Source organism: Octopus sinensis, linkage group LG4 (assembly GCF_006345805.1).
Source record: "Octopus sinensis linkage group LG4, ASM634580v1, whole genome shotgun sequence".
NCBI lineage: Eukaryota > Metazoa > Mollusca > Cephalopoda > Octopoda > Octopodidae > Octopus > Octopus sinensis.
In genome coordinates, this window is record NC_043000.1 from 90312006 (window position 1) to 90337915 (window position 25910).

The following is a 25910-nucleotide window of genomic DNA, read 5'->3' on the forward strand; positions in this document are numbered from 1 at the left end:
GCTCCACTAGCACGGATGCCAGTCATCGATTTTGATTTTGATTTCACTTGCCTCAGCTGGTCTTCGCAAGCAGAGTTTAGTGTCCAGTGAAGGAAAGGTATGCATAAGTAGGCTGGTTACACCCCTGGCATAGGCTACAAGGTTATGGTCTCACTTGGCTTGCCGAGTCTTCTCAAGGACAGCATATTTCCAAAGATCCTGGTCAGTAGTCATTGCTTCGGTGAGGCCTAATGTTCGGAGGTCATGCTTTATCACCTCATCCCAGGTTTTCCTGGGTCTACCTCTTCTACAGGTTCCCTCAACTGTTAGGGTGTGGCACTTTTTCACACAGCTATCCACATCCATTCTTGTCACATGGCCATCCCAGCACAGTTGTCTCTCTTGCACACCATATCTAATGCTTCTTAGGTCCAACTTTTCTCTCAAGGTACTTACACTCTGTTGAGTATGCACACTGACATTACACATCCATCGGAGCATACTGGCTTCATTCCTTGCGAGCTTACGCATGTCCTCAGCAGTCACGGCCCATGTTTTACTGCCATTTACTGTGAAAATAATGTTAGAAAATTTAGAGAAATTTTCTACCAGTGGCCAGCATACTTAATAAAGTCAGTTGGCAACATATTTTTCATATAAAATAGTTTATGTATTTATACACAAAAGAGGTGACCTATAACAGGACACTTTACATGCTAAAGAGGGCAGTTAACGCCCAAACTATGAATAAGAGTAATTTCAAAGCGATTGAAAAATAAATATATTTCTATAGTACTCCTAGACTCTAGTTTAATAATAAAAATCGGATAAAAGACATTTTCAAAATGCAGTACCATGCATAAAATTATCTATAAATATAACAATTAAATAGGTTTGTAAAATACAATAATATAAAATAAAATAAAATAATAAAAGCTCAAACTTGAAAATAATATATATAACAGTCAAAGGCTTTCTTAAAGAATATGTCGAAATACATTCAATATCGTTGCGATGCAAAACAACCATACACTTCAAAGCACGAATTCAACAGTGGTATTGGAAACCAGTTCAAGATTCAGAAAATACATACTATCCATATGGTATTTTGTCAGCCGACATTTTAAATTTTGTTGCATGCCTGCAGGAGTTTAAGAGTTCGCATCTTTGATTCAAATCGCTATTGTCCTGGAATAAAATAAAGAATTTTTCTAAAAGGCATAAATCACATTTGATGGGTCTTTTATGAGTGCCATGTCTGTAAGCTGATGCTTTATCTAAAATTTTCCATGTCACATTGAAAGGATGGGTTTCATTTTCTTTCAATTCCCTGACATGTTTTGCCAGACTGGTCTTTGTCCTACTTTCAGAGTACTGGAAGAAATTTCTATGGGAATAAAATTTTGTCTTGAAAGAATTTTCTGAAGCCCCCGTGTATGTTTAATATTCATATGAACCTTCTGTTTGTACTTTGGCCCTATACACAATCCCTTTCTCCAGACAGTTTCCTTCCAAGGACAGGAGGTCTCATCTTTGCAATTGCAATTCTTTGGATTAGAATCGGCACTGGTTATTTGTAATTATTCTAGTGTTGTGTTGGCTAATGAAAGAGGCAAAGTTTTTACCACAAGAATAGTTAATCTTCAGCATTCTTCTATTAAATATTCTGTAAAACTTATAATTAGGTTGAAAATGCTTAGAGACTAAATTTAATAATTCCCTGCCTATATTAGTTTTTACAGCCATATTAAAAGCTGGGTTGAACCACAAAACCCTCCTAGTTCTAGTTCTATGTGTGTTATTACTGCTAGCATTAACTTGGTTATACTGAATCTTCTCAGAGAATCCACTATTCCTTAATGCGTTATTGTAATAGGGTGCAGCATTTTGATTTGCTGTCTCATCCAAAGAAATTGACAATATTCATCTACCTACATTACTGACTAGGTTCCTAAGAATAACCGGTGGATGATTGGATTCTTTGCTAATATAAGATAGCTTTTCATTAGGTTTGCGGTAAGATTTGAATTAATCTAACTGTAAATCTAAATTTATATCTAAGAAATCTACACCTTTAAGAATTACTATCTATCATAATCCGTAAGCCCATCCTTTGGAAGAAAGCAATTAGATCCTTCCTAATCTTATCTAATTTGTGGCTGTTTAAATTTTGGGTGACTATAAGGCCATCATCCCTATATAATCCTGTGTCTATAAATGGGAATTTTAGATTTAGATTATGCTAAATATAAGCTCCTATGAGCACACATAACTTAGCCCCATCATATGCCCCTATCTGTACATCGAAAAAAGAATCCTAACTCTTTTTGACTTGATTGTATATATACGTTGGGATCTAGATGATGATGATGATATGTATATATATATATATATATATATAAATATTTATATGTCTGTGTCCTTTTGTCTGTATTTGTCTTCTATCATCGCTTGACAACCAGTATTGATGTATTTATGTTACTGTAACTTTGTAGTTCAGTAAAAGATATCTATAGAATAAGTATGAAGCTTTAAAAAAAAGTCCTGTGGCCAATTTGTTTGGCTAAAACCCTTCAAAGCAGTGCTTCAGTATGGCTATGGTCAAATGACTGAAACAAGTAAAAGATAAAAGACATATCTTTTGGAAATAAAAATTAAAAAATTTTTGATATTAAAAAAGAAAAAATTATTACAAAAGATCCTAATCTTAGCTTATTAATGAAATATAGCTTTTGTTTATGAAAAAAATTGTATTTCTTTTGATAATTTATTATGTCTTTTTTTTCTTTTTTTATCCTTTTGGTGGATAATTGTTTTCTACTTCAGGTGCCAAACCATTTCATTGCTCTCAATGTGATAAAAAATTTCGTACGCCTGCACATCTCAAGAGTCATACTAACTCACACATTCGAGAAAAAGACAACACTTTGCCACGTAAACCACGACGAACTGTGCGCAAGTCTTTGAAATCAGACATTCCACTGCCAGATATCCCTCTACAGGAACCAATTCTAATTACAGATACAGGTAAAAGGATTTATATTTTTTAGGTCTGAAATTACAGGTTTACCTTTTAAACAAAGACAAACACGTTAATACAAAATGTACTTGTAATAAAGAGTAAAAATATGGGGATTTGGTGGAGGTTGAACCAATATCAACTCGTATATCTCCTGCATTAACATCTTTTTTCAGTGGAATTTTGGTTTAAGCACCTTATATAACCCCCTCATAACTTTTTTATTTTTTGGAAATGTCAGAAAACGTTTTATGAATCTGTGTTCTACACACAAGAATTCATATGATTATGCAAAAAAAAAAAAAAATTTGTGTGTAATTTAAGGGCAGTTTAACTGTTATTTTTAGCATATCTCATGACCACTTGATACCTTCCTTGTTTGTTTGTCACTGTGACATGTATTGATGTATTTCAATATTTTTCTCCCCATAAATACATTTAATGGAATGATGATGCACCTAAGGATGGTCCATTGTTGGGATTTAAGTTAGAAATTTGAACTGTCAGTATTTTAAACTCAGATTTTTAAAAGATTTTAGAAAAGAGGGGAACTTTTAGGATTTATGGGGATGGGAGGGAGGAATGGGCTTTAAAAATTTATAAAAGACAACTTTTTTGCAGAATTGCACAAATTCCTGTGTAGAATATAAATTCACAAAAATTTTCTGAAAATTCCAAAAAATAAAAAAAGTTAATAGGGGTTATATTGGGGCTTAAAGCAGAATTCCACCCTTTTTTCTATATCACTGCCATCATTATCATCATCACAGTACCATTACTATAACTACCTTTGTTGTTATCAGCTTTGTCATGGTTGTTATTTTTATCAGTCACAATCAGATTTTGTGCTCTCATTTTTTAACCTCAAGTTAGTCCTATTTCAGTAGGCCTGTGATCAAAGTTGTTTCCACAGTTACCATTGTGTATCTAAGACTACATTATCCAATGTAAACTTCCATTTTTAAAATGTCAGTGTGGAATTTGTGGCTGCTATTTCTAGTAGGTTGTGCAGTAAGCTATTTCCAGTATTTAACTGTTATTTCCAATGTTTAGCTGCTATTTCCCGTAGGTCATGCTGTAGGCTTTTATTTCCAGTATTTGGCTGCCACATTAAAAGCACCCACTGTAAAGTGGTTGGCATTAGGAAGGGCATCAAGCTGTAGAAACCAAGCCAAATCAGACTGGAACCTGGTGCAGCTCTCTGGTCAAACTATCTAAGCATGGAAAACGGATGTTAAGTGATGATGATGATGGTGGTGATGATGGTGATGGCGGCTGCTGCTGCTGCTGCTACAATTACCTGTTGGTTGTCCAGCCATGCAAACCACCTTCTATTTTATTGACCTGTCATCAGTATCATTGTCATCACTGCACTCAATACATTTATTGCTACCATTTAGACATTGTTATTCGTTATCTTTGCTATTATTGCCACTGTTGTCATTGTTGTCATTGTTACTTTGATTGATTGTGGCAAGAATGTCATTGCCATCAACAACATCCAAATCAGTATCATATAATGGCAATTATGTGTTATCATCAGAAAATATTAGTTTGAAGTAAAAGACAAAAACCATTATCAAAGTCCTTGTTGTGATTGTCAACGTCACCAGCACCAGCACCCTTGTCATCACCACCACTGTCATCACCACCACTGTCATCACCACCACCATCACCACCACCATTACCACCATCCTTGCCATCACTATCAGCACTGCCACCACCACCACCACCACTGCACCGTCACCACCACCACCACTGCTGCCCCCACCACCACCAACACTGCCGATTTCATGAGTTCATGTCATTTCTGATACCAACTACTTAGAAAGGTTTGCAGAGCAAGGGCAAGGAGAAGAGCAAGAAGAAAGGCAAGGAGAAGAGCAAGGAGAAGGGCAATTGTGTTTATCATAACATAAGCAACAGAAAACAGAAAAAAAACCAAAAAAAAACTGACCTGTATTTTTTGTTGTGATTTGTTATTTTTCTTTTATTCTTTTACTTGTTTCAGTCATTTGGCTGTGGCCATACTGAATCACTGCCTTAAAGGGCTTTTTAGTCAAAGAAATTGACGCCAGGATTTGTTCTTTGTAAGCCTGGTACTATCGGTCTCTTTTGCTGAACCACTAAGTAAACACACCAACATCGGTTGTCAAGCGACAATGGAGGGACAAACATAGACAAAAAGACACATACACACATGAATACATACATATATCTATATGATAGGCTTCTTTCAGTTTCCATCTACCTAATCCACTCACAAGACTTTGGTCAGCCTGAGGCTATAGTAGAAGACACTTGCCCAAGGAACCACATGGTGGGACTGAACTCAGAACCATGTGGTTGAGAAGCAAGCTTTTTACCACATGGCCATGCCTGCACCTATTTATGTATTAAATATGAAGTGTAATGTCGATATTGTTTGTTCTTTGTCCAGGTCTCATCCAGCAGCCACCCAGAAGTAATATTTTTAACAACTACCTCACCGACATGAACAGTTCCGACCGTCCATATAAGTGCACGTACTGTTCAAGGGGTTTCAAGAAATCGAGTCATCTCAAGCAACATGTCAGATCTCATACAGGTCAGTCTTCACATTATTTCTTTTTTGTCATCGTCATCATCATCATCAGTAGCAGCAGCAACAACAGCAACGGCAGTAGCAGCAGTGTTTAACATTCAGTTTTCCATGCTTGCATGGGTCAGACAATTTGTTGAGGGTTGACTTTCTACAGCTGGATGATCATCATATCATCAACCCTCACCTTGTTTCCACGCCAAGTAATATTTCCCTATGTCAAGACATGTTTTTCATCGTAAGAAACAGGAAGAGAGAGTGAGAGAAAGTTGTGCGAAAGAGTACATCAGGGGTCACCACCAACCCCTGCCGGAGTCTCATGGAGCTTTTAGTGTTTTCACTCAATAAACACACACAACACCCAGTCTGGGAATCGAAACCGCGATACTCCAACCGCGAGCTCGCTGTCCTATCCACTGGTCCATTGCACCTCCACTGTGTCTCCTTTACTTTTAACTTTTGATTGTAGGATTGTGAGATCACTATAGAATCAAAGTAAACACTAACTGTTTAAAAGTAATGAATAATTATGTTCTACATTTTGAGTTCAAATTCTGATTGGGCATAACTTAAGCATTGATTTGTTTGAGGTCAATAAAAGTAAATACAATAGATAAACTTTGTCTGTGCAGTAAACAATACTTTTGCAGTAAAATGTACTCCTTCAGTAAACTATACTCTTTCAGTAAAGTATTGTTATTGTCACTTTTTTAAGGTTATCCTGATAGATTTTCTAACCCATGCCAGCATGGAAAATGGACGTTAAATGATGATAATGATGTTTCATATCTGAATATGTCTAATGTAAACAATGCGATTGAAAATGGGAAAATATGTAGTGAGTGCATATGCATGTTTCAGGAGTTCTTGGTCCTTCTTCGTGGATAGTAAATGGGTTGGATGTGGTGCTGAAGAAAGAGAATATAGATATGCATCCATTACCTATTTTTCCATCTTCTATAGCATTGTTGCTTACATTGGACATACTTGGATATGAAACGTTGTAACAAATCAGTGCTGGCTATAATTTCTTTAGAAAACTTGTTGAGATAACCTTAAAAAGTGATTTAATAGCACTGCTAACCTGGCAGGACACAGTATTGACTTATAAAGTGTTTAATATACTTTGTAGTATATTATATTGGGTTGTCTGGAAAGTTCATGCTGATTTATAGTAGCTTACCTTTCGACTTATTTTAGAACATGGTCGAGTCCATAAAATAGGATTTGACTACATCTCCTTTAGAGCACAGTTTAAGCTATCTTTTTGTGGAAGAAGGTTTATGTTTCTATAACCTGTGTTAATTCTGTAACCCTTTAAATTGGAAGGTAAGAAAGTTCATTTTCGGCACTTGATGCTTTGGAAACCAGGCAAAAATTGCTGCAGCTTGGCTGGGATGTGTTACCCCACCCTCCATATTCACCAGATATTGCTCCTTTGGATTTCCACTTATTCAGGTCACTGCAGAATAGTCTTAATGGTAAAAATTTCAATTCCTTGGATGATGTAAAAAGATACATTGATGAATTCTTTGCCATGAAACCACCTCAATTCTGGGAAGAGGGTATTTTCAAGTTAAAGGAAAGATGGAGACGCATCGTGCAACAAAATGATTCATATTTAGTTGATTAAAAATGTAATGGCAAGTATTTATTGACCTTTTTCTTTCCTTTAAAAATTGGCATGCACTTTCCGGACATGAATTATGGTATCCCTACAAGTAATTAATGTTTTTATTCAGTATTGTTATCATTCTGTGCTATTCAGGTGAAAAGCCATACCAGTGTAAGCAGTGTCATCGGTCGTTTGTGTCTAGTGGCGTTCTCAAGTCTCACACGCGAACTCACACGGGGATCAAGGCCTACAAGTGTCTAGTTTGTGAAAATAATTTTACCACCAGTGGCAGCCTGAAAAGACATATGTCAACACACACTGAAATTAGGCCATTCATGTGTCCATATTGTCAGAAAACCTTTAAAACATCTGTTAATTGTAAGAAACACATGAAAACACACAGGTGAAAAGAAATTTTGAAGTATTCTCTCTTACAATTCTCCTTTCATTTTATTTGTTTTATTTCATTTTATTTTCCAAAATTCTTTGATATCAAAACGTCTAAAAGCTTCTATTTTTTCCTCTTTTTAAACCTTGATAATTTGTCAGCTCTTATTGAGCAGATCGATGTTAAAAGGTATTCCAGCCAAGACCATCTTGTCATTTTTGTCCAGATGTAGTAGTATTCATTTTCAAGATGAAGGCAGGGTGTGTAATTTGAGGAGATTTGGTTGACATTTATAGTAATTCATGTGACTGTAGAAGCTCCCTCTGGTGACCAGGTGTTTGGTCTGCAATATAATTATTGTCAGGAAATTCTTATAATTCATTAAGATATCTAGATCTATGTATAATGATGGACTGATGCAGGCTATCACTTATAATTAACCCATGTACGATCCAATTAGTTGCTTGATCAAAATAATTAGGCAATTTTTTATTGGAACAACATCCAGTTGCTCTTTCATGCTCATAAAAATAGTTAAATTCGGCACAAGGTCACAAAACATTTTTTAATACTACATCCTTCCTGTTCAGGTCTGTGGTAAACTATGTACGTTTGATATCTGTCTATACAAAGGTTGACTGGATGATTTAAAGCTTTGTAAAGTTGATGAGATATGAACTGCTGATTTCATGTTCAGTTGGCCAATATCATCATCATCATCATCATTTGTTCATGCTGGTGGTTTGATGTGAACTTTCAAGCCACAAGACTGTCATGATTTCTGTGGCTGGGTACCCTTTCTGATGCCAACCACTTTATAAAGTATGTTGGGTACTTTTTGCATGCCACCAGCACTAGTGGGAAGGCTCCTTAACTGAGTGTGTTTGTGGAGGGGGTGTAGTGTCGAGGCAGATGGTTTTATGCCAAGTGTTGAGAACTGAAACTATGATAGAGAGACAGGAACAGGTGTTTTGCTGAAGAAGAGATAAGGTTTTTCCATCTGGAAAGAAAAACGGAAAGAATTAGTGAGGGCATACCCTCAAGGTACAAGTGAGGGCAAACCTTCAAGGGTATACCCTCAATGTACAAAGTGAATATAAAAAAGAGAATAGGGATAGAGGATCAGAAAGGGTGGTGCATGTTTATATGTGTTACTTAAGCAATTTATTTAATTAAATCAACTAAGGTAAATAACCAACTCTTTCATTCATTGTATTTTTTAATTACGTAAATTGTCTTGGTTAATAATTATTTATAATTCTTTGTCTACATCTAAAAATCTTTGTCAGTATATTATGTATGCTTAAGTTAACTATACTGTGCTGATAAGGTTTAGTAGATCAAAACATGTCCTTAGCTGGTGTCCTTTAGCTGCAAACAAAAGCATGTGAATTAACTTTAAAGAGATTAATTCTTGGGAAACTTGACTGGGGACTGTTGGTGCTGCCATCTACAGTTACTTTTGGAATAACAGAGTGAGGAAGAGAGGGAGAGAGTTTATTAAGAAATAGAAGAGAGGGTGAAGATTCCTTTTAAGGGGAGAAAACTACTTCAGGGTTTAAAATTTTCTATTGTTGTGAGAGGTCTTTTTCTTATAAGTGAGAAAGCACAATAAATAATACTTCCATATAATCCATTTTTTCTTCTTTTTAAGTGTCCTAGTAGTTGTAGTTAGTGATATTTTGTCCTTCCTATGGGCTTCTTAGTACAACATAACTTGGGAACATGAAATTAGTTGGTTTATGTTCATTTAAAACCTTTAGGAATCATTTACAGTCAATTTTCTTTTTTTTTGCCAACTTTCTTAACAGTGGAAAAAAAGAGTGAAGAGAAAGGGGCAGGGAAATGAAAGCTTCAGAGTTAAAATTAATCCTTAATTTCTTGAAATTACCCCCCCCCCCCGCGCTTTTCTCAGAGATTTGCAACTAGCTTTTTGATTTTATCTAGCTGATAAATTCTTTTGCACACAGCATTTTCCCCTGTAACTTATTACATCACTATTCAACTTGTTTATATATTTGTTTGTTCCTGTCAGACATGAACTCGCTATGCAGGCGCTGCAGCAGAATCAGACACTTCAACCCCACCAAGTAGAAAACCATGTGATTGAAAATGCCGAACCTGAGGACAAGACTGATAATACATTAGTGACAAGTCAACCAGATGACAGTTCTATAACTGTTACACAACCAGCAACATTGACTACTGCTGCGACACTTCAGAATGGAACTGTCAGCTCTAGCCTTAGTGATATTAACCAAAACGATCTGACTGCAACTAATGCAGCTGTTTTATCTCAAACAACTATTTCAGAAGCCTTATTAGAACAGGTAAAGCAATCTTCTTTCAACACGAAAAAAAAAAAAAAAAAAATTGTGAAATATTCTTCATTTTCAATATCATATTCCCTCTTTTACATTTTCTTATCTATATATTATATACATCATGTTATATAGCCAGTACAAAGCACTTCATGATTGGTTACAATTTAATTTCAATCTAATTTATACCATTTCTAATGAGAATCCTCATCATCATTTAATGTCTATTTTCCATGCTGGTAAGAGTTGGATGCCTTGACCAGCGCTGGTAAGGCCAGGGGCTTCACCAGGCACCATTGTCTGCTCTGATATGGTCTCTACAGCTGGATGCCCTTCCTAATGTCAATCACTTCACAGAGTTTACTGGATGGTACCATCATTTTCATGTGGTAGCATCACCTGTGCTTTTTATGTGGCACTTGCACTGGTATCAATTCTGCTGTGGTGGACAGGTCTTCTTGAGTACAGCAATGTGCCAGATATCTTGGTTCTCAGACATATCTTTTATAAGGCTTAGTGTCTTGAGATTGGCCTTTGTCCCATGTCATCCTGGGTCTACCTCTTCCATATCATAATATATTTATCACAAGCATAGCTGTATCGGGTTCAGTCTCATTGCACACCACCTTAGACAAGTGTCTTCTACTGTAGTCCCAGGCTGACCAATGCCTTGTGAGTGGATTTGGTAGACAGAAACTGTGTGGAGGCCTGTCGTAAAATGTTAAACGCACATCCGACCATGATCATTGCCAGGGCCACAGATTGGCTCCCGTGCCGGTGATACGTGAAAAACAACATTTGAGCGTGGTCGTTACCACTACTGCCAGACTGGCTCCTGTGCAGGTAGCATGTAAAACTACCTTTTGAGTGTGGTTGTTGCGAGAACCGCCTGACTGGCCCTCGTGCCAGTGGCACGTAAAAAGCACCAACTACACTCTTAGAGTGATTGGCGTTAGGAAGGGCATCCAGCTGTTGAAACTTTGCCAGATCAAATTGAGCCTGGTGCAGCTTCTGGCTCACCAGTCCTCAGTCAAACCATTCAACCCATGCCAGCATGGAAAGCAGATGTTAAATGATGATGATAATGATGTATGTGTGTGTGCATGTCTTTGTGTTTGTGTCCCCTGCCACTGATTGATAACTGGTGTTTATTTATGTCCTTGTAACTTAGTGAATCAGCAAAAAAATCATCATCATCTTCTTCATCATCATCACCATCATTTAACGTCCATTTACCATGCTGGCATGAATTGGATGGTTTGGCCAGAGCTGGTTAGCCAGAGAGCTGTTCTAGGTTTCAATTGTCAGTTTTGGCTTGGTTTCAACAGCTGGATGCTCTTCCTAATGCCAACCACTTTACAGAGTGTACTGAGTACTTTTTACATGGCACCAGCACAAACACATTTTATATGGCACCGCCACAGCTACTTTTTATGTGGCACAGACCCATCTGGTGAGTATTCCGAGAGAAAAATTACCAAATGTAGAAGAAAAAATAATTACTGGGGTCAATTTGTTTGACTAAAGATGTTGCCCTAGAATAGCTGCAGTCCAATGACTGAAAGAAGTAAAAGATAAGAGGAAGCATATATTTTGTGAAGTCCCCCACATTTGCAAATGATTTTTATTGGTGTGTAGTTGTTTGAATGAACTGATTATCACAGGAACAAACACATGAAATGCCTTCTCTTTGAATATAAAATAAATGTTTATAGGCGCAGGAGTGGCTGTGTGGTAAGTAGCTTGCTTATCAATGACATGGTTCCGGGTTCAGTCCCACTGCATGGCACTTTGGGCAAGTGTCTTCTACTAATGCTTCAGGCTGACCAAAGCCTTGTGAGTGGATTTGGTAGACGGAAACTGAAAGAAGCCCGTCGTATATATATGTGTGTGTATATATATATATGTATATATATATATATATATATATATGTGTGTGTGTGTGTGTGTGTGTGTGTGTTTGTCCCCCCAACATCACTTGACAACCAATGCTGGTGTGTTTACGTCCCCGTAACTTAGCGGTTTGGCAAAAGAGATAGAATAAGTACTAGGCTTACAAAGAATAAGTCCTGGGGGCGATTTGCTTGACTAAAGGCAGTGCTCCAGCATGGCCACAGTCAAATGACTGAAACAAGTAAAAGAGTAAAAAGAGTGTATATTTAAAATGAACTGTTTTTTTTAATGTTTTGTAGGTATTTAACGTTCAACAGAATCTATTAGGAAACCAGCAAAATTTATCTTTTAACCAAGGATCAATTACGTTACCTGTAAGTATTCATTTCTGGTTTTGTTTTCCCATCTTACATCCGTTTAATCATAGCATGACAGATATTATATTCTTTGAACATTTGGATATTTATGTAAGCCCTATCTTGTTGTTACAGAAGACAGATCTTTAATTTTCTGGTGTAACATCCAAGCAATAATTTCTGTTAGTTTTCGCCTTGACCTACTTTTGCCTGGCAATTTTCTGAAATCCTCTACATCATTGGATTGTTTCAACGATTTTGTTACTATATTTATGTTGAAATACACTGCTTTTGTTTCAGTTAATTTTTAAAATAATGAAAAATTTTGCTAAATAACTTTCTCGTTATTAAGCTGGTGTTTCAAACATTAGCAAACATGAAATTTTGATGTAAAATTTGAACACTTTGAAACATGAAATTTGTATCATATAACTAGGAGCTGCCTTGGGCTTCTTCAAGGAGGATAATCAAATTACATACTTTATAAATTATTGGATGATGATAATAAATTTAATCAGTGTGCTTATTAAAACCATGTTTGTCAAAACTGTGGTAAGCAAGAGGTAGTTGTAGTGTTGATCATTTGATCAAATTGACTTGTTCCTTATAAAACATTGACATTGTGCTTAGACTAAAGCAATCGATATTTCTGGATTTATCTATATTGTTATTGATCATCTGTCTTATGTCTTCAGAGCTCGCAACAGTTAACAAATGTAATAGACGTGAGTCCTTTGAACACATCCTTTGCACCTACTTTGCCGACCACTTCTCTACAAAGCATACTTCCAAACAGGTAAGTGCTGAACAAGAATAATATTAATAAGATTCTTATTATTAGTAAATTCAATTATTGTCAAATATTCATAAAGTTTTATTAAGGAATCTTCCTTTTTTTTAAAGTTCAAATTCCTCTGGAATTGACTTTGCCTTTCATCCTTTCGGGGTCAATAAAAGAAGCACCAGTTGAGTACTAGGGTCAATGTAATTGGCTATGCCCCTCCCCAAAATTTCAGGCCTTATGCCTATAGTAGAAAGGATTGTTACTTAACACAGAGTAAACTTTATTGGCCATTGCTATCATGCTGAATATTAAGCCATATCAGATGTTATATTTTGGACACTTCTGCACCTTAATAAAGGACAAAGAGTTTTCTGGTGTGGTAAAATGCACCTCAGTTGCAGTTTTTGAAGACGTTTCCTAAATCTATGTTGTTATTGTATTCGTTAATAGTTTTTATGTATTATTGATATGGTGTCATGTATAAAGCACTCAGTACATTCTCTTAAAGTGCTTGGCATTAGGAAACCATACTAAAGCAGACAATAAAACTTAGCCCAGCCCTCTGGCTTGCCATCTCCTGTCAAACTGTCCAGCCATAACCAACATGAAAATAAATGTTTGATGATGGTGATGATGATGATGATGTGTGTAACCTATGCTTATATCAAAGTACCTATGTACTTTACACAGTACATATGTATTCATTATATGACTTATTTATTAGTTATGGATTTCATTGTATGTTAGTTGTAGGTTTCATTCTATGTCAGCAAGATTGATGTTTAAAACTATCTTATCAACTAATCTTTTTACAGAGAACCAAAACAGACTGCTGCTCAGAAACAACGCCAAGCTAATATGATACGTGAGGTAGAAGAAGGAAAACGTTCGTACAAATGTTCTTATTGTGGTAAAGGTTTCAAGAAATCAAGTCATCTAAAGCAACATGTTAGATCACACACAGGTATGTTAAGAGTGAGTTCTTTGTAAAAATATTGTAAATTATTGTAAAAATAATAAAGATTTGTAAAGTTTAATTCATGGCAGTCCCAAGTAATTCTGAGATTTGGATCACTATATTCTGTAACTAGCTATGGATCTACAGCATTCTTCCCTAACTTTTATTCTATCTCTGACTGTCTACCTGCCTGCCTTATTGTCTGTCTCTCTATCTCTGTCATTCATTATCCTTGCCTTACTTTATCATTCATTAGTGACATCCATCACTCTCATTCTTTACCATCATTTTGTATGTCTTCAATTACTCCCTCTTCTGCCACTCAACCAAAATGTAGTTATCTCCTACATCTCATTCTCTTCCATTAATCTATCTTCTGTCACCCTCTTGCTACTGTTACTCTAGTTTTCTTTTTCTCCCCCTTCTATCTTCTTGTTATTCTCCTTATTCCACATTACTTTCTCTTCTGTTAACATCTTCATCATGTATCTATTCAGTCTCCTTGCCAACAATTGTCATGTAGCTGGCACTCTTTTTTCCATTACCCTCTCCTTTATTACTGTCTCTTCTATCGCATACTCTCTAGCTCTCTTCTTTTCTCTCTTCTATCTCCTCTTTACTTTTGCTATCCTTGTTCTTTTTTATTATTTCCTATTTCTCCCACCCAGTTTTGTGTAGAAAGAAAGGAATAATGAACAGAGACAATGTCAAGAAGAGGGTCTCTTGAGACTTGTCAGGGATAATTTTTTGGTGCCAATGAACATGCAAATAAAAACAATGTAGGGTATAGGAGACTCTTTAGTCTTGCTGGAAACAAAACAACTCTTCTAGTGCTGGTGCCATGACAAAATGTACCCAGTTTGCACTAGAAAGGAGTTGGTGTTTGGAAGAGCATCAAGCTGTGGAAACCATGTCAAAAATGGGAATGAGTCAGGGTTCCCAACCCATCTAAGAGGGCAGTAACTCTGAACAAGAACTGGCTTGCACCACGATGACCTGTCCAGTCTTCTCCAGTATAGAATTCATCATTATCACCTTTGTTTAGCATCTATCTTCCATGTTGGCATGAGTTGGACTGTTTGATAGGATCTAATGAGCCAGAGGACTGTGTAGAGTTTAAATGTCTGTTTCAACACAGTTTCTATGGCTTGATGCCTTTCCTAATGCCAACCACTTCGCAAAATATACAGGGTGCATTTCTTTCACAACAGTGGTACTAGGGAGATACCAAGTAACTCGCAAGATAAGATCCCTTGCTTGAGTAAGGGTTGTAGTATTGAGGGAAATGGCTTTGTACCAGGTGTTGAACTGTTAAAGCATGATACAAGGGCAGGGATAAGTGTCTTACTGTAAAGGAGATACATGGCTGTCCTGGCTGGAATGAGGGAAAAGCTGCTGTAAAATGATGATAATGATATCATTTAATCTATTCTTGAGTTATAAATTGAGAATATATTTTTTAAAAATGCCATTTTCATCATTGCTATTTTCCTGAGATTTTTCCAATGCTATTTTCCTTTTATTTTTCCAGTGCTATTTTCATCATATTTTCCAATGCTATTTTCATCATATTTTCCGATGCTATTTTCATCATATTTTCCAATGCTATTTTCATCATATTTTTCCAATGCTATTTTCATCATATTTTTCGTTTTGTTGCAGGAGAAAAACCTTTCAGTTGCCTACAGTGTAATCGAATGTTTGTCTCAATGGGAGTGTTAAAAGCACACTTGAGGACTCATACTGGTATCAAAGATTACAATTGCCAAATATGTCATGCGGCTTTCACCACTAATGGGTCTCTCACACGGCATATGATGATACATAATACTGTGAACTCATACAAATGCATCTATTGTTCTGAAATGTTCCGCACAGTCTTGCTTTGGCGGAAACACTTACGTATGCATAAAGAAGCTCAGAGTGGTATGTATGTTCATAATCATCAACATCTTGTTGTGAAAGAATGACTAATTCCTTGGTGTGAAAGGATTGAATAAATGTCAAACTGTAAGGGAATGATATCTAGTACTGAAAGGAATAACATCTAGCTGTGAAATGAATGAGCAGCATCTTAGTTATGGAAGGAATTATTGTAAAAGGAATAACATCAAAATTTAAAGGGGTGATATCTGTTAGTGAAAGGATGTCTGGTTGTGAAGTCGTGAAAAGAATGACTGCCATTTAGTTGTGAAAGGAATGATATCAAGATGTAAGGGAATGATAAACAAGATGTAAAAGAATGACATCAAGTTGTATAAAGAATGATGTCTCGATGTGAAAAGAATGATATTATTTTTGAAAGGACTGACATCTTGTGATGATGATGACATATACATGTGAAAGGATTGATATTTAGATGTGAAAGAAATAACTCTTGGCATAAAAAGAACAACATCTAAATGTAAAAGGAGTGATATTTAGATATTAAAGGAATGACATATACTTGACGGTTATTTGACGGTTATTTGTCCTCATCTTGTTTGTTGATAACACAACATTTTGGCTGATGTACCCTCCAGCCTTCATCAGGTGTCTTGGGGAAATTTTGAACGTAGGTTCTCATTCCTAAGGTATTTTTCCATGTTGTTTAATAATAATAATAATACTAATGATAATAATAATAATAATAATAATAATAAAAAAGATGAGGACAAATATCTGTCAAATGTAAATAATGTAAATAATGGAATGATACCTTGTTGTAAAAACAGCAATTATATATAAATCTACAGAATGAAAGACTTAGAAAAATTCTCCACCTAGCCACCTTTATATACTGCCATAAATTTTCCACCCCTTGTGAGCATGGAAAAGTGGATGTTAAATGATGTTTTCCATGTGAAAATTGTTTGTTAAATATATGTAAGACAACACAAATTGTCTCGACACAAAACATTGTTTATTAAGTGTCATCCAATCAATGGACATGATTCTGTCATGTGACGTTTTTCACTCCCACATCGTTTATTATTTAAGCTTATGTTGATTCGTCTGGGAGTACAGTTTATGGACTCTGTCAGGTGATGTTAGATATACATTGACTCATTGTTGTGGATTTACTCTTTTTACCATAGCACACTTTCTGTGGTACAAACAGTTCATTTTGCATTGTGGACATTTGAAGTTACAGTTTGCCATTTTGTACTTTGGTTTGGAATTGTTGCAATGTTTTTTTCGTTTATTTATCTTCGTACAATGTCATTATTCATCTCATGTCATAACAATAGGTGATGGTTGCATGATTTTTTTTCAGAAATATATGATGAGTTCTGTGCCAAAATAAGTTTGGTAGCCACCACATTAGGTTTCTCTTCTTTGCCTGCTGCCTGCAGGAATTCTTATGTATTGGGAGGGACAGTTAAGACAGACAGTGAAGGAAGTTGTAGTCATTAGCAAAGTAATATTTTCCTATGGAAGGTAGCAAGCTGGCAGAAATGTTAGCGTGCCAGGTGAAATGCTTAGCGGTATTTTGTCTGCCGTTACGTTCTGAGTTCAAATTCCGCTGACGTCGACTTTGCCTTTCATCCTTTCGGGGTCGATAAACTAAGTACCAGTTACGCACTGGGGTCGATGTAATCGACTTAATCCCTTTGTCTGTCCTTGTTTGTCCCCTCTGTATTTAGCCCCTTGTGGGTAGTAAAGAAATAGGTATTTCGTCTGCTGCTACGTTCTGAGTTCAAATTCCACCGAGGTCGACTTCGCATTTCATCCTTTTGGGGTCGATAAATTAAGTACCAGTTGCGTACTGGGGTCGATCTAATCGCCTGGCCCCTCTCCCCCCAAATTTCGGGTCTTGTGCCTAGAGTAGAAAAGAATATTTTCCCTTGGTGTGAGGCAGAGAACTGACAGAATTGTTGGTATGCTGGACACAATGCTCATTGGCAGTTCGTCCATCTTTACGTGTTGAGTTCAAATACTGCTGAGGCCGACTTTGTCTTTCATCCTTTTGAGATAGATAAATTAAGTACCAGTTGAGCACTGGGGGCAATGAAATGGACTTAGCCCCTTACCCTGAAATTACTGGCCTTGTGCCGCCAAAATTCAAAACCAATATTTCCCCATGGCTAGACATGTTTGAACAGAAGATTGAAAACAAAGGACAACACTTCTTTGATGGTTATGCTTACTTACAGCTTTCACATTATGTTAAGACAAGATGACAGTAACACACACACACACACACACACACATACGCACACACACACACACACAGAGGCTTCTTTCAGTTTCTGTCAAGCAAATTGACTCACAAAGCTTTTGTTAGCCTGGGGCTATAGTAGAAGAGCTTGCCCAAGGTACCATGCAGTGGGATTGAACCCAAAGCCATGTGGTTGGGAAGCAAAGTTCATAACCTCACAGTCATGCCTGTGTCTTAAAATTTCCCTTCTAAAACTAGCCAAGGTGCCATGCAGCGGGACTGAACCCAAAGCCATGTGGGTGGGAAGCAAAGTTCATAACCACACATGCCAGTGTCCTAAAATTTCCCTTCTAAAATTGAATATTTCATTTAGAGGTAGGTCAATGGGTAAAGAAAGTATTAAGAAAGGTAAACAGTTAAGCAAATTTCTACACTGTTTTATTTAATGTTTTCTGTTTTTCTTGAATTCTTTTTTTGTTTAGATGATGAAGAAGGGGAATATTCAGATGGAGTAAGAAAAACCAAGTTTCCTATTATTGAGATAACTGAAGAACAACTTTCCAAGGCTGATGTTTGTGAGGAAATGACTGTGTCGGAACGTATTCTCCTAGAGTCTGCGGGTGAGAAAGATCGAATTAGTGAAATAAAACAAACTCAGGTATACATCATTACGATACATCGTTACGTTATTGAGCCATTGTATTTTTGCACCTGGTGCCATGTAAAAAGCATTGGTGTGGGTGCAGGTATTGTAACTAATTCCTGAAATGGTTTTTTTTTTTGTTATTACAGGAGAAGCACATAGAATTGGAGAGTCTTCCAAAACATCGACATGAGTGCAACAAATGTCCAAAGAGCTTTAAGAAACCAAGTGACTTGATAAGACATTTGCGAATTCATACTGGTGAGAAACCATTCACCTGTAGCATTTGTTCCAAGTCATTTACAGTTAAGTCAACTTTGGATAGCCACATGAAGACACATGGATCAGGTAAATTTTACTAAACTAACTCCTTTCCTTCCAATCTTCTCTAGCTCTTAAAAACCCTTTTGCATTTAAACTGGCGATATCTGGTCCAAATATTTTTGCCTTATGTTCAAACTGGCCAGATCCAGCCTCACATCTACCCAAAATTTGTCATTCTAAACATAAACAATCATATCATTGAAAACTGAAAGCCACAAGGTAATACATGAATAATTCAAAATAATGTTAAGATATAAGCATTGCATTTGACAGAATAATCTGAATGCTAAAGGGTTAAACTGACCATATATTTTATATTCAAACTGGCCTGGTCTAGCCTCTCACACCTACCCTGCAATGTCATTCTAAAAATAAGCAATCACATCTTTGAAGTCTCAAAACTCTAAGATAATGTAAAATTAACTTTGAAAAATGCGAATAAATAAACATTACATTTGACAAAGTAATCTGAATGTTTAAAGAGCTAACTGAAAATTCCATCTCATATGTATCATCAATCATTCTTCCACCCTTGTCTGTTATCCATAACATCCACCCCTCATCCCTCTCCAATCTGTAGTCACCACCTACTCTCCTCTACCTTCCCTCTGTCTATTCATTATTAAGGACACCTCAACCCTTGTTCTTTCCTTATATTTACCCCTTCACTATTCTCCAACATCATCACCATCAGCATCATCATCATCGTTTAATGTCCGTTTTCCATGCTAGCATGGGTTGGACGGTTCGACCGGGGTCTGGGAAGCCAGGAGGCTGCACCAGGCTCCAGTCTGATCTGGCAGAGTTTCTACAGCTGGATGCCCTTCCTAACGCCAACCACTCCATGAGTGTAGTGGGTGCTTTTTACGTGCCAGGGGAGGCTGGCAACGTCCACGATCGGTTGGTGCTTTTTACGTGCCACCGGCACGGAAGCCAGTCAAGGCGGCGCTGGCATTGACCACGTTTGGATGGTGCTTTTTCCGTGCCACCGGCACAGGTATCATCATCTTATCTAATTTTAAATACTTTCATGAGTGTGAGGAATAAATTTTTATTTGTTACTGTTCTTTTCCTCTGTATTGTATTTAAATAATTTAATCTTTTTTTTTTGTGTTTTATTTCAGGAGAGAAGCAGTTCAAGTGTCACATTTGTGTATCACCATTTTCTACAAAGGGCAGTCTGAAAGTCCACATGCGTTTACATACTGGTGCTAAGCCTTTCAAATGTCCATATTGTGATCAACAATTCCGAACATCTGGGCACCGTAAGAGTCACATGACGTCCCATCTGAAGTCGGACACTCCCAAGAAGCGCAAAATTAACTTCAAAACAAATGTTCCTTCAGAATTGGCAACACTTTCAGTTGTCCAACCTCAGACAGGTGAACAGGAATTACAAGAACAAGAACAACAAGAACAACTGCAGCAACAAGTGCAACAGCAACAACAACTGCAGCAACAACAACAACAACAACAGCTGCAGCAGCAGCAGCAACCACCGCCACCACCACCGCCACCACCACCATCACTACCCCCACCGCCACCACCACAGCAGCAACAACAGCAACAACAACAACCACCACCACCACCACCACCACCACAACCACAGCAACAACAACAACATGAGGTGGTTTCACTCATAGCAAAAGAAACAGGACTGGTCGATACAAATACGTCTTCAACGAATGAAAATTCACAACAAATTGTTAACTTGGATCAGTTACTCCTCCAGAACCAGACCAATTTGCTTCCAGTGTCTCTGGCTGTTGCTGGTAATGAGCATTTAGTGAGCAACATCACTATTCCTACAGGAAATGGAGCTGTAGCACCAGCTACACAAACTACTGGCAACCAACTTTCTGAAACTGCATTAGCAGCACACGTTCTTCAAGGTCTTGAAAGCTTCCAGTTTCAATTGTCTGGAAACTTGGGACAAAGTATCCAGGTTATGGGCCTCGATCCAAGTTTGATGTCTCAGACTATCCATATTGATGATGCTCTCTTGCAACAGCTGCAACAAGGCAGCCTCAATTTAACTTTGGCTCCAAACTTTGTCAGTAGTCCACCAGCTCAGATACAACTACAGACACCAAATACACAAAACATCATGGCTTCTGTTAACCAAGATCTAACTTCAAATGTTGTCACGACGACAGCAAGTGGTACCTCACCACAGATATTGCCAAACACTATTCAGATTCATCCAGTCAATATGCAAGACTCTATCATCATGCAGCCAATGCCAGCTATCACTGTCACTCAGAACCAAGCAATTACAGAGACAGCTCCCGCGCAGACTACTCAGACGGCTGTTGTGATGAATGGAGGAACTGATGTGGAATTAAGCACTCAGCATGGTTTCATTGTGACTGAAGCTGGAGATGCACAGGTATAATGGTTTAGTTATTTATATATGCTCTCTTAAAGTGTTCAGTCAGTCAATGCAGTAACATATCTCTCTGTTTTGTTTTCAAATTTTGCTAGAGAAAAATTTACTTTCCTCCAGGGATCATAAAATAATTGATCACACACACACACACACATAGTCTCTACTGGCACTGCATTGGATATGACAACAAGAATTCCAGTTGATCCAATCAATGGAACAGCCTACTCTTGAAATTAATGTGCAAATTGCTGAGCACTTCACAGACAAGTGTACCCTTAATGTAGTTTTCTAGGAAACTGGCTTCCATGCTGGTGGCATGTAAAAAGCACCATTTGAGCATGATCTTTACCTGTATTGCCTTACTGGCACTTGTGCTGGTGGTACATGAAAAAACATTCAAGCGAGGTCGTTGCCAGTGCTGCTGGACTGGCTCCTGTGCAGGTGGCACATAAAAAGCACCATTTGAGCGTGGCTGTTGCCAGTACTACCTTGACTGGCGCTTGTGCCAGTGGAACGTAAAAGCACCCACTACATTCTCGGAGTGGTTGGCGTTAGGAAGGGCATCCAGCTGTAGAAACTCTGCCAGATCAGACTGGAGCCTGGTGCAGCCATCTGGTTTGCCAGACTTCAGTCAAATCGTCCAACCCATGCTAGCATGGAAAGCGGAGGTTAAATGGTGATGATGATGATTCCATGTGACACAGAATGTGACAAAGCTGGCCTTTGAAATACAGGTGCTACTCATTTTTGCCAGCTGAGTGAACTGGAGCAATGTGAAAGGGTACAATGTGCTGTTTAGTATTGAATTCACAACCTTACAATGCTGAGCCAAATACTCCTAATCACTAAGCCATGCATTTTCATGCTAAGAGTAATATAAGACATGGATTCAGAAAATCATGCAGCTATCACAGTAAGCACCTCTTATGGACTTGGCTATCAGTCCACTTAGTAAACAATTACAAAGTAACATAATGTAAAGTATCCATGTAACTGAGAACCCGGATAATTTTTTTCTATAATAATGGTTTCAAATTTTGACACAAGGCCAGCAATTTTAGGGAATGGGGTTAGATCTGGTTTTATCATTTCTTCCTAGTTCTTTCTGTATTTAGTTTTATTTTTTTCTCCCTCTGGTTGAAAGAAACTGAAAGAAGCATGTCGTGTGTGTGTGTATGTATGTATATATCAACATATGGATCAGTCCCACTACATGTCACTTTGCATAAGTGTCTTCTTCTATAGCCCGTGGCTGACCAAAGCCTTGTGAAAGGATTTGGTAGAAAGAAACTGAAAGAAGCATGTCATATGTGTGTGTGTGTCTGTTTAACACACACACACATCCATTTACCATGCTGGCAAGGGTTACGTGGTTTGACTGGAACTGGTAAGCTGGAGAGCTGTACCAGGCTCCAGTCTGTTTTGGCTTGGTTTCTATGGCTAGATGCCCTTCCTAATGCCATCCTCTCCACAGATTGTACTGGGTGCTTTCACATGTTACCGGCACTGGTAATGGCTATGATTTTACTTAGCCTGACATTTCTTCTCAAGCACAGCAAATAGCCAAAAGTCTTGATCACTTGTCATTATCTCCATGAGACCCAACATCTGAAGATCAAGTTTCACCACCATGTCCCATGTCTTCCTGGGTCTACTTCTTCCACAAGTTCCCTCCACAATTAAAGATCAGTACTTCCTTACATAGCTGTCCTCATCCATTTGCTTCACATGGCCACGTCAGCACAGTCTTCTCTCTCACACACCACATCTGATGCCTTTTATGCCCAATTTTTCTCTCAAGATACTTACACTCTGTTGTACATGCACACTGACATTGCACATCTAGCAAAGCATACTAACTTCATTTCTCTCAAGCTTCCCCATGTTTTCTGCAGTCATAGTCCATGTTTCATGCATGTGCATGGTGTATGTGTGTGTGTGTGTGTTAGGGTCTCCTTGTCTTAATATTGTGCAATAGTTGTAAACAATATTTTGTTTCCAATCTTCCATGAAAATATTACCTTGCTTGAAAGTAGGTCAGGTCGGTTACTAGAAGGGCATCCAACTGTAAAAAATTTGCATCAACAGATTCCATACAACACATGTGTCCAATGGAAAAGAGAATATTAAATGATGATGATGGTGTTGTCTAGATTCTCTCTCAGCTAATTTGCATTTTGTTTGCCTTTCATGTATTTTAACATCAGTAAAAGACATCATATGTTGAGATATATTTGTTGGACATTCATCTTTAAATTTATTTCCATCCTCACATCTAGCAATCATTTGTCAGTTTGTGTGTGTGTGTATAACTTTGTATATTAATTTTGTTATTTGAATCTTTCATAGATTGCTGTTGATGGCGTTGGAGGAGTTGGAGGAGATGACCAGGATGATGGCTCAAATGTTATTGGCACTGATGCGGACAACTTAGAAGAAGTGCATGATGCTGCAACAGCGATGATGGAAAATAGCAGTGTTGATAACATTGAATGTGATCCAAATCCCTGTGTTGAATTGGGCAAAGAGAAAGAAAACCATATCTGCCATGTGAGTTGATGTTTGTGAATTGTTTTTTTTCCTGTGGTCATATATTTATTTTTAATTGTTTTTGATATTCTTTTACTGGTTTCATTCATTGGATTTTGGCCATGTTGGGCCACCATCTTCAAAGGCTTTACTTGTTAATCAGCCTCTGATTATTGAAGCATTAAGCTATGGTTTTGGTATTATGGGAAGCATACAGAAATGAACAGATACGTACGTGTGTGTGTATGTGTGGTTCAAAATTATGCAAAAAACATAAGATAGACAGGTGAAAGAACAACAAAAGGTGAAGGAACAACAAACAAGGTGTGTTAGTGTAATGCATAGGGAAAATGGAAGAAGTCTTTGATGTTTTGAGCCTATGCTCTTCTTCTGAAAGGAATGAAGAGAGAAAGCAGATGGAGACAGGAAAAAAATGGAGAAAAAAAAGTGTCTGGATTAAGGGTTGTGTATATATATATATACACACACACACACACCACACACACACACACACACACACACACACACACACACACACACACATACACACACACAGAATTTTGTTGTATCTTGGGAGGGTAATTATGCTAAGAATAAGCACATACATACTTCTATTTCACTTCATTAATTTTATTAGTCAGTTGGTTAACTGCCCTTTAGCCAATTAATTGATTGTTTGATTAATTGTTTGGTCAGTCATCAACCTGGTAAGTTGATTAATTAGTTAATTGGTTAAATGGTTAACCAATTGACTAACAAAAATGAAGGAGTGTAAAACAACCAGGGCATGTCTTTATTATTGGCATAAGGATCCTCCCAGTATGCAGCAAAATATGTTTGTAAATCAAGTACTTCATTATTCTTTAAATATTCAAATTTACAAAAAAACCCCAAATAACACCACAAACTAAAAGCAATGCAAATTTACGTTTTCAGTTGTGTCAGAAGAATTTTAAGCTGCAGGTCAATCTCAAAGAACACTTGCTCAACGTACACAACAGTTCCTTGCTGAATCAAAAGAAACTGAAACGAACACCTCATGCTTGTTCAGCTTGTGGGAAAGCTTTTCAGAAACCCAGCCAGCTGGAACGTCACATACGTATACATACAGGTAATTTAGATATATTATTCGTTGTTTCTCTCTTATTTTATTCTTTTTCCTTCTCCTTTCTCTTCATAGAACTATTGGCATTGCTGTTGTGTCTTTTTTGGTGCTGTTCTACTGTCTGAAAAGGGTCAGAAGTTTGTGTCTCAAGACTGGGACAGCACTGTGTCACCAGGAAATATATTTCCCTCATGCTCAGTCTACTTACCTAGAAAACAGCTAACACACTCTAGACGTAGCTAAATATTTTATTCTTTTATTTCTTCTACTTGTTTCAGTCATTTGATTGTGGCCATGCTGGAGCACTGTGTTTAGTTGAACAAATCGACCCCTAGACTTACTCTTTGCAAGCCTAGTACTTATTCTATTGGCCTCTTTTGGCCAAACCACAGACACACATGCTTCCGTACTATATGTAGCCCCAAGTAATAGTAAGAGACAGACACAAATACATACATACATACATACATACATACATACATACATACATACATACATACACTCACACACACCTCATGTATAAAAAAATCCTTATTGTTTATTTTTTTTTAACACTACTACTACTGCTGCTCATAATAATAATAATAATAATAATAATAATGAAGATGATGATGTACTGTTGCAACATGAAATAGAATGTTTTGCTTAAGAACACAATGCACCACTCTGTCTAGGAATTGAAACCATGACCCTGTGATATTGAATGCAACACCCTAAATACTAGGCCTCATGCCTATTGTTCTTTAAATAAAACAATTTTTTTTATCACTCTTTTAGAAAGTGAAATAAGTATATATGGTTTAGAAATGTCTTTAGAAGTACAGTTTGAATATGTTAATTAGTTAAATGACACAAGTTTGGGGAAAGGAATGAGTTGATTGCATC

General features: G+C 37.2%; 1 protein-coding gene across 1 annotated transcript in view; it reads left to right on the forward strand.

Annotated features, from left to right (window-relative positions):
* Positions 1-25910, forward strand: part of LOC115210528 (zinc finger protein 236-like) — a 61332-nt gene that overhangs the window by 33749 nt on the left and 1673 nt on the right. The window contains exons 11-23 of the mRNA XM_036502243.1: positions 2806-3006; positions 5439-5585; positions 7348-7597; positions 9618-9912; positions 12096-12170; positions 12848-12948; positions 13752-13900; positions 15557-15820; positions 18518-18693; positions 18828-19026; positions 20127-21391; positions 23741-23941; positions 24857-25031. Coding sequence (XP_036358136.1) covers positions 2806-3006; positions 5439-5585; positions 7348-7597; positions 9618-9912; positions 12096-12170; positions 12848-12948; positions 13752-13900; positions 15557-15820; positions 18518-18693; positions 18828-19026; positions 20127-21391; positions 23741-23941; positions 24857-25031 — 3498 coding nt within the window. The remainder of the gene's footprint in view (positions 1-2805; positions 3007-5438; positions 5586-7347; positions 7598-9617; positions 9913-12095; positions 12171-12847; positions 12949-13751; positions 13901-15556; positions 15821-18517; positions 18694-18827; positions 19027-20126; positions 21392-23740; positions 23942-24856; positions 25032-25910) is intronic.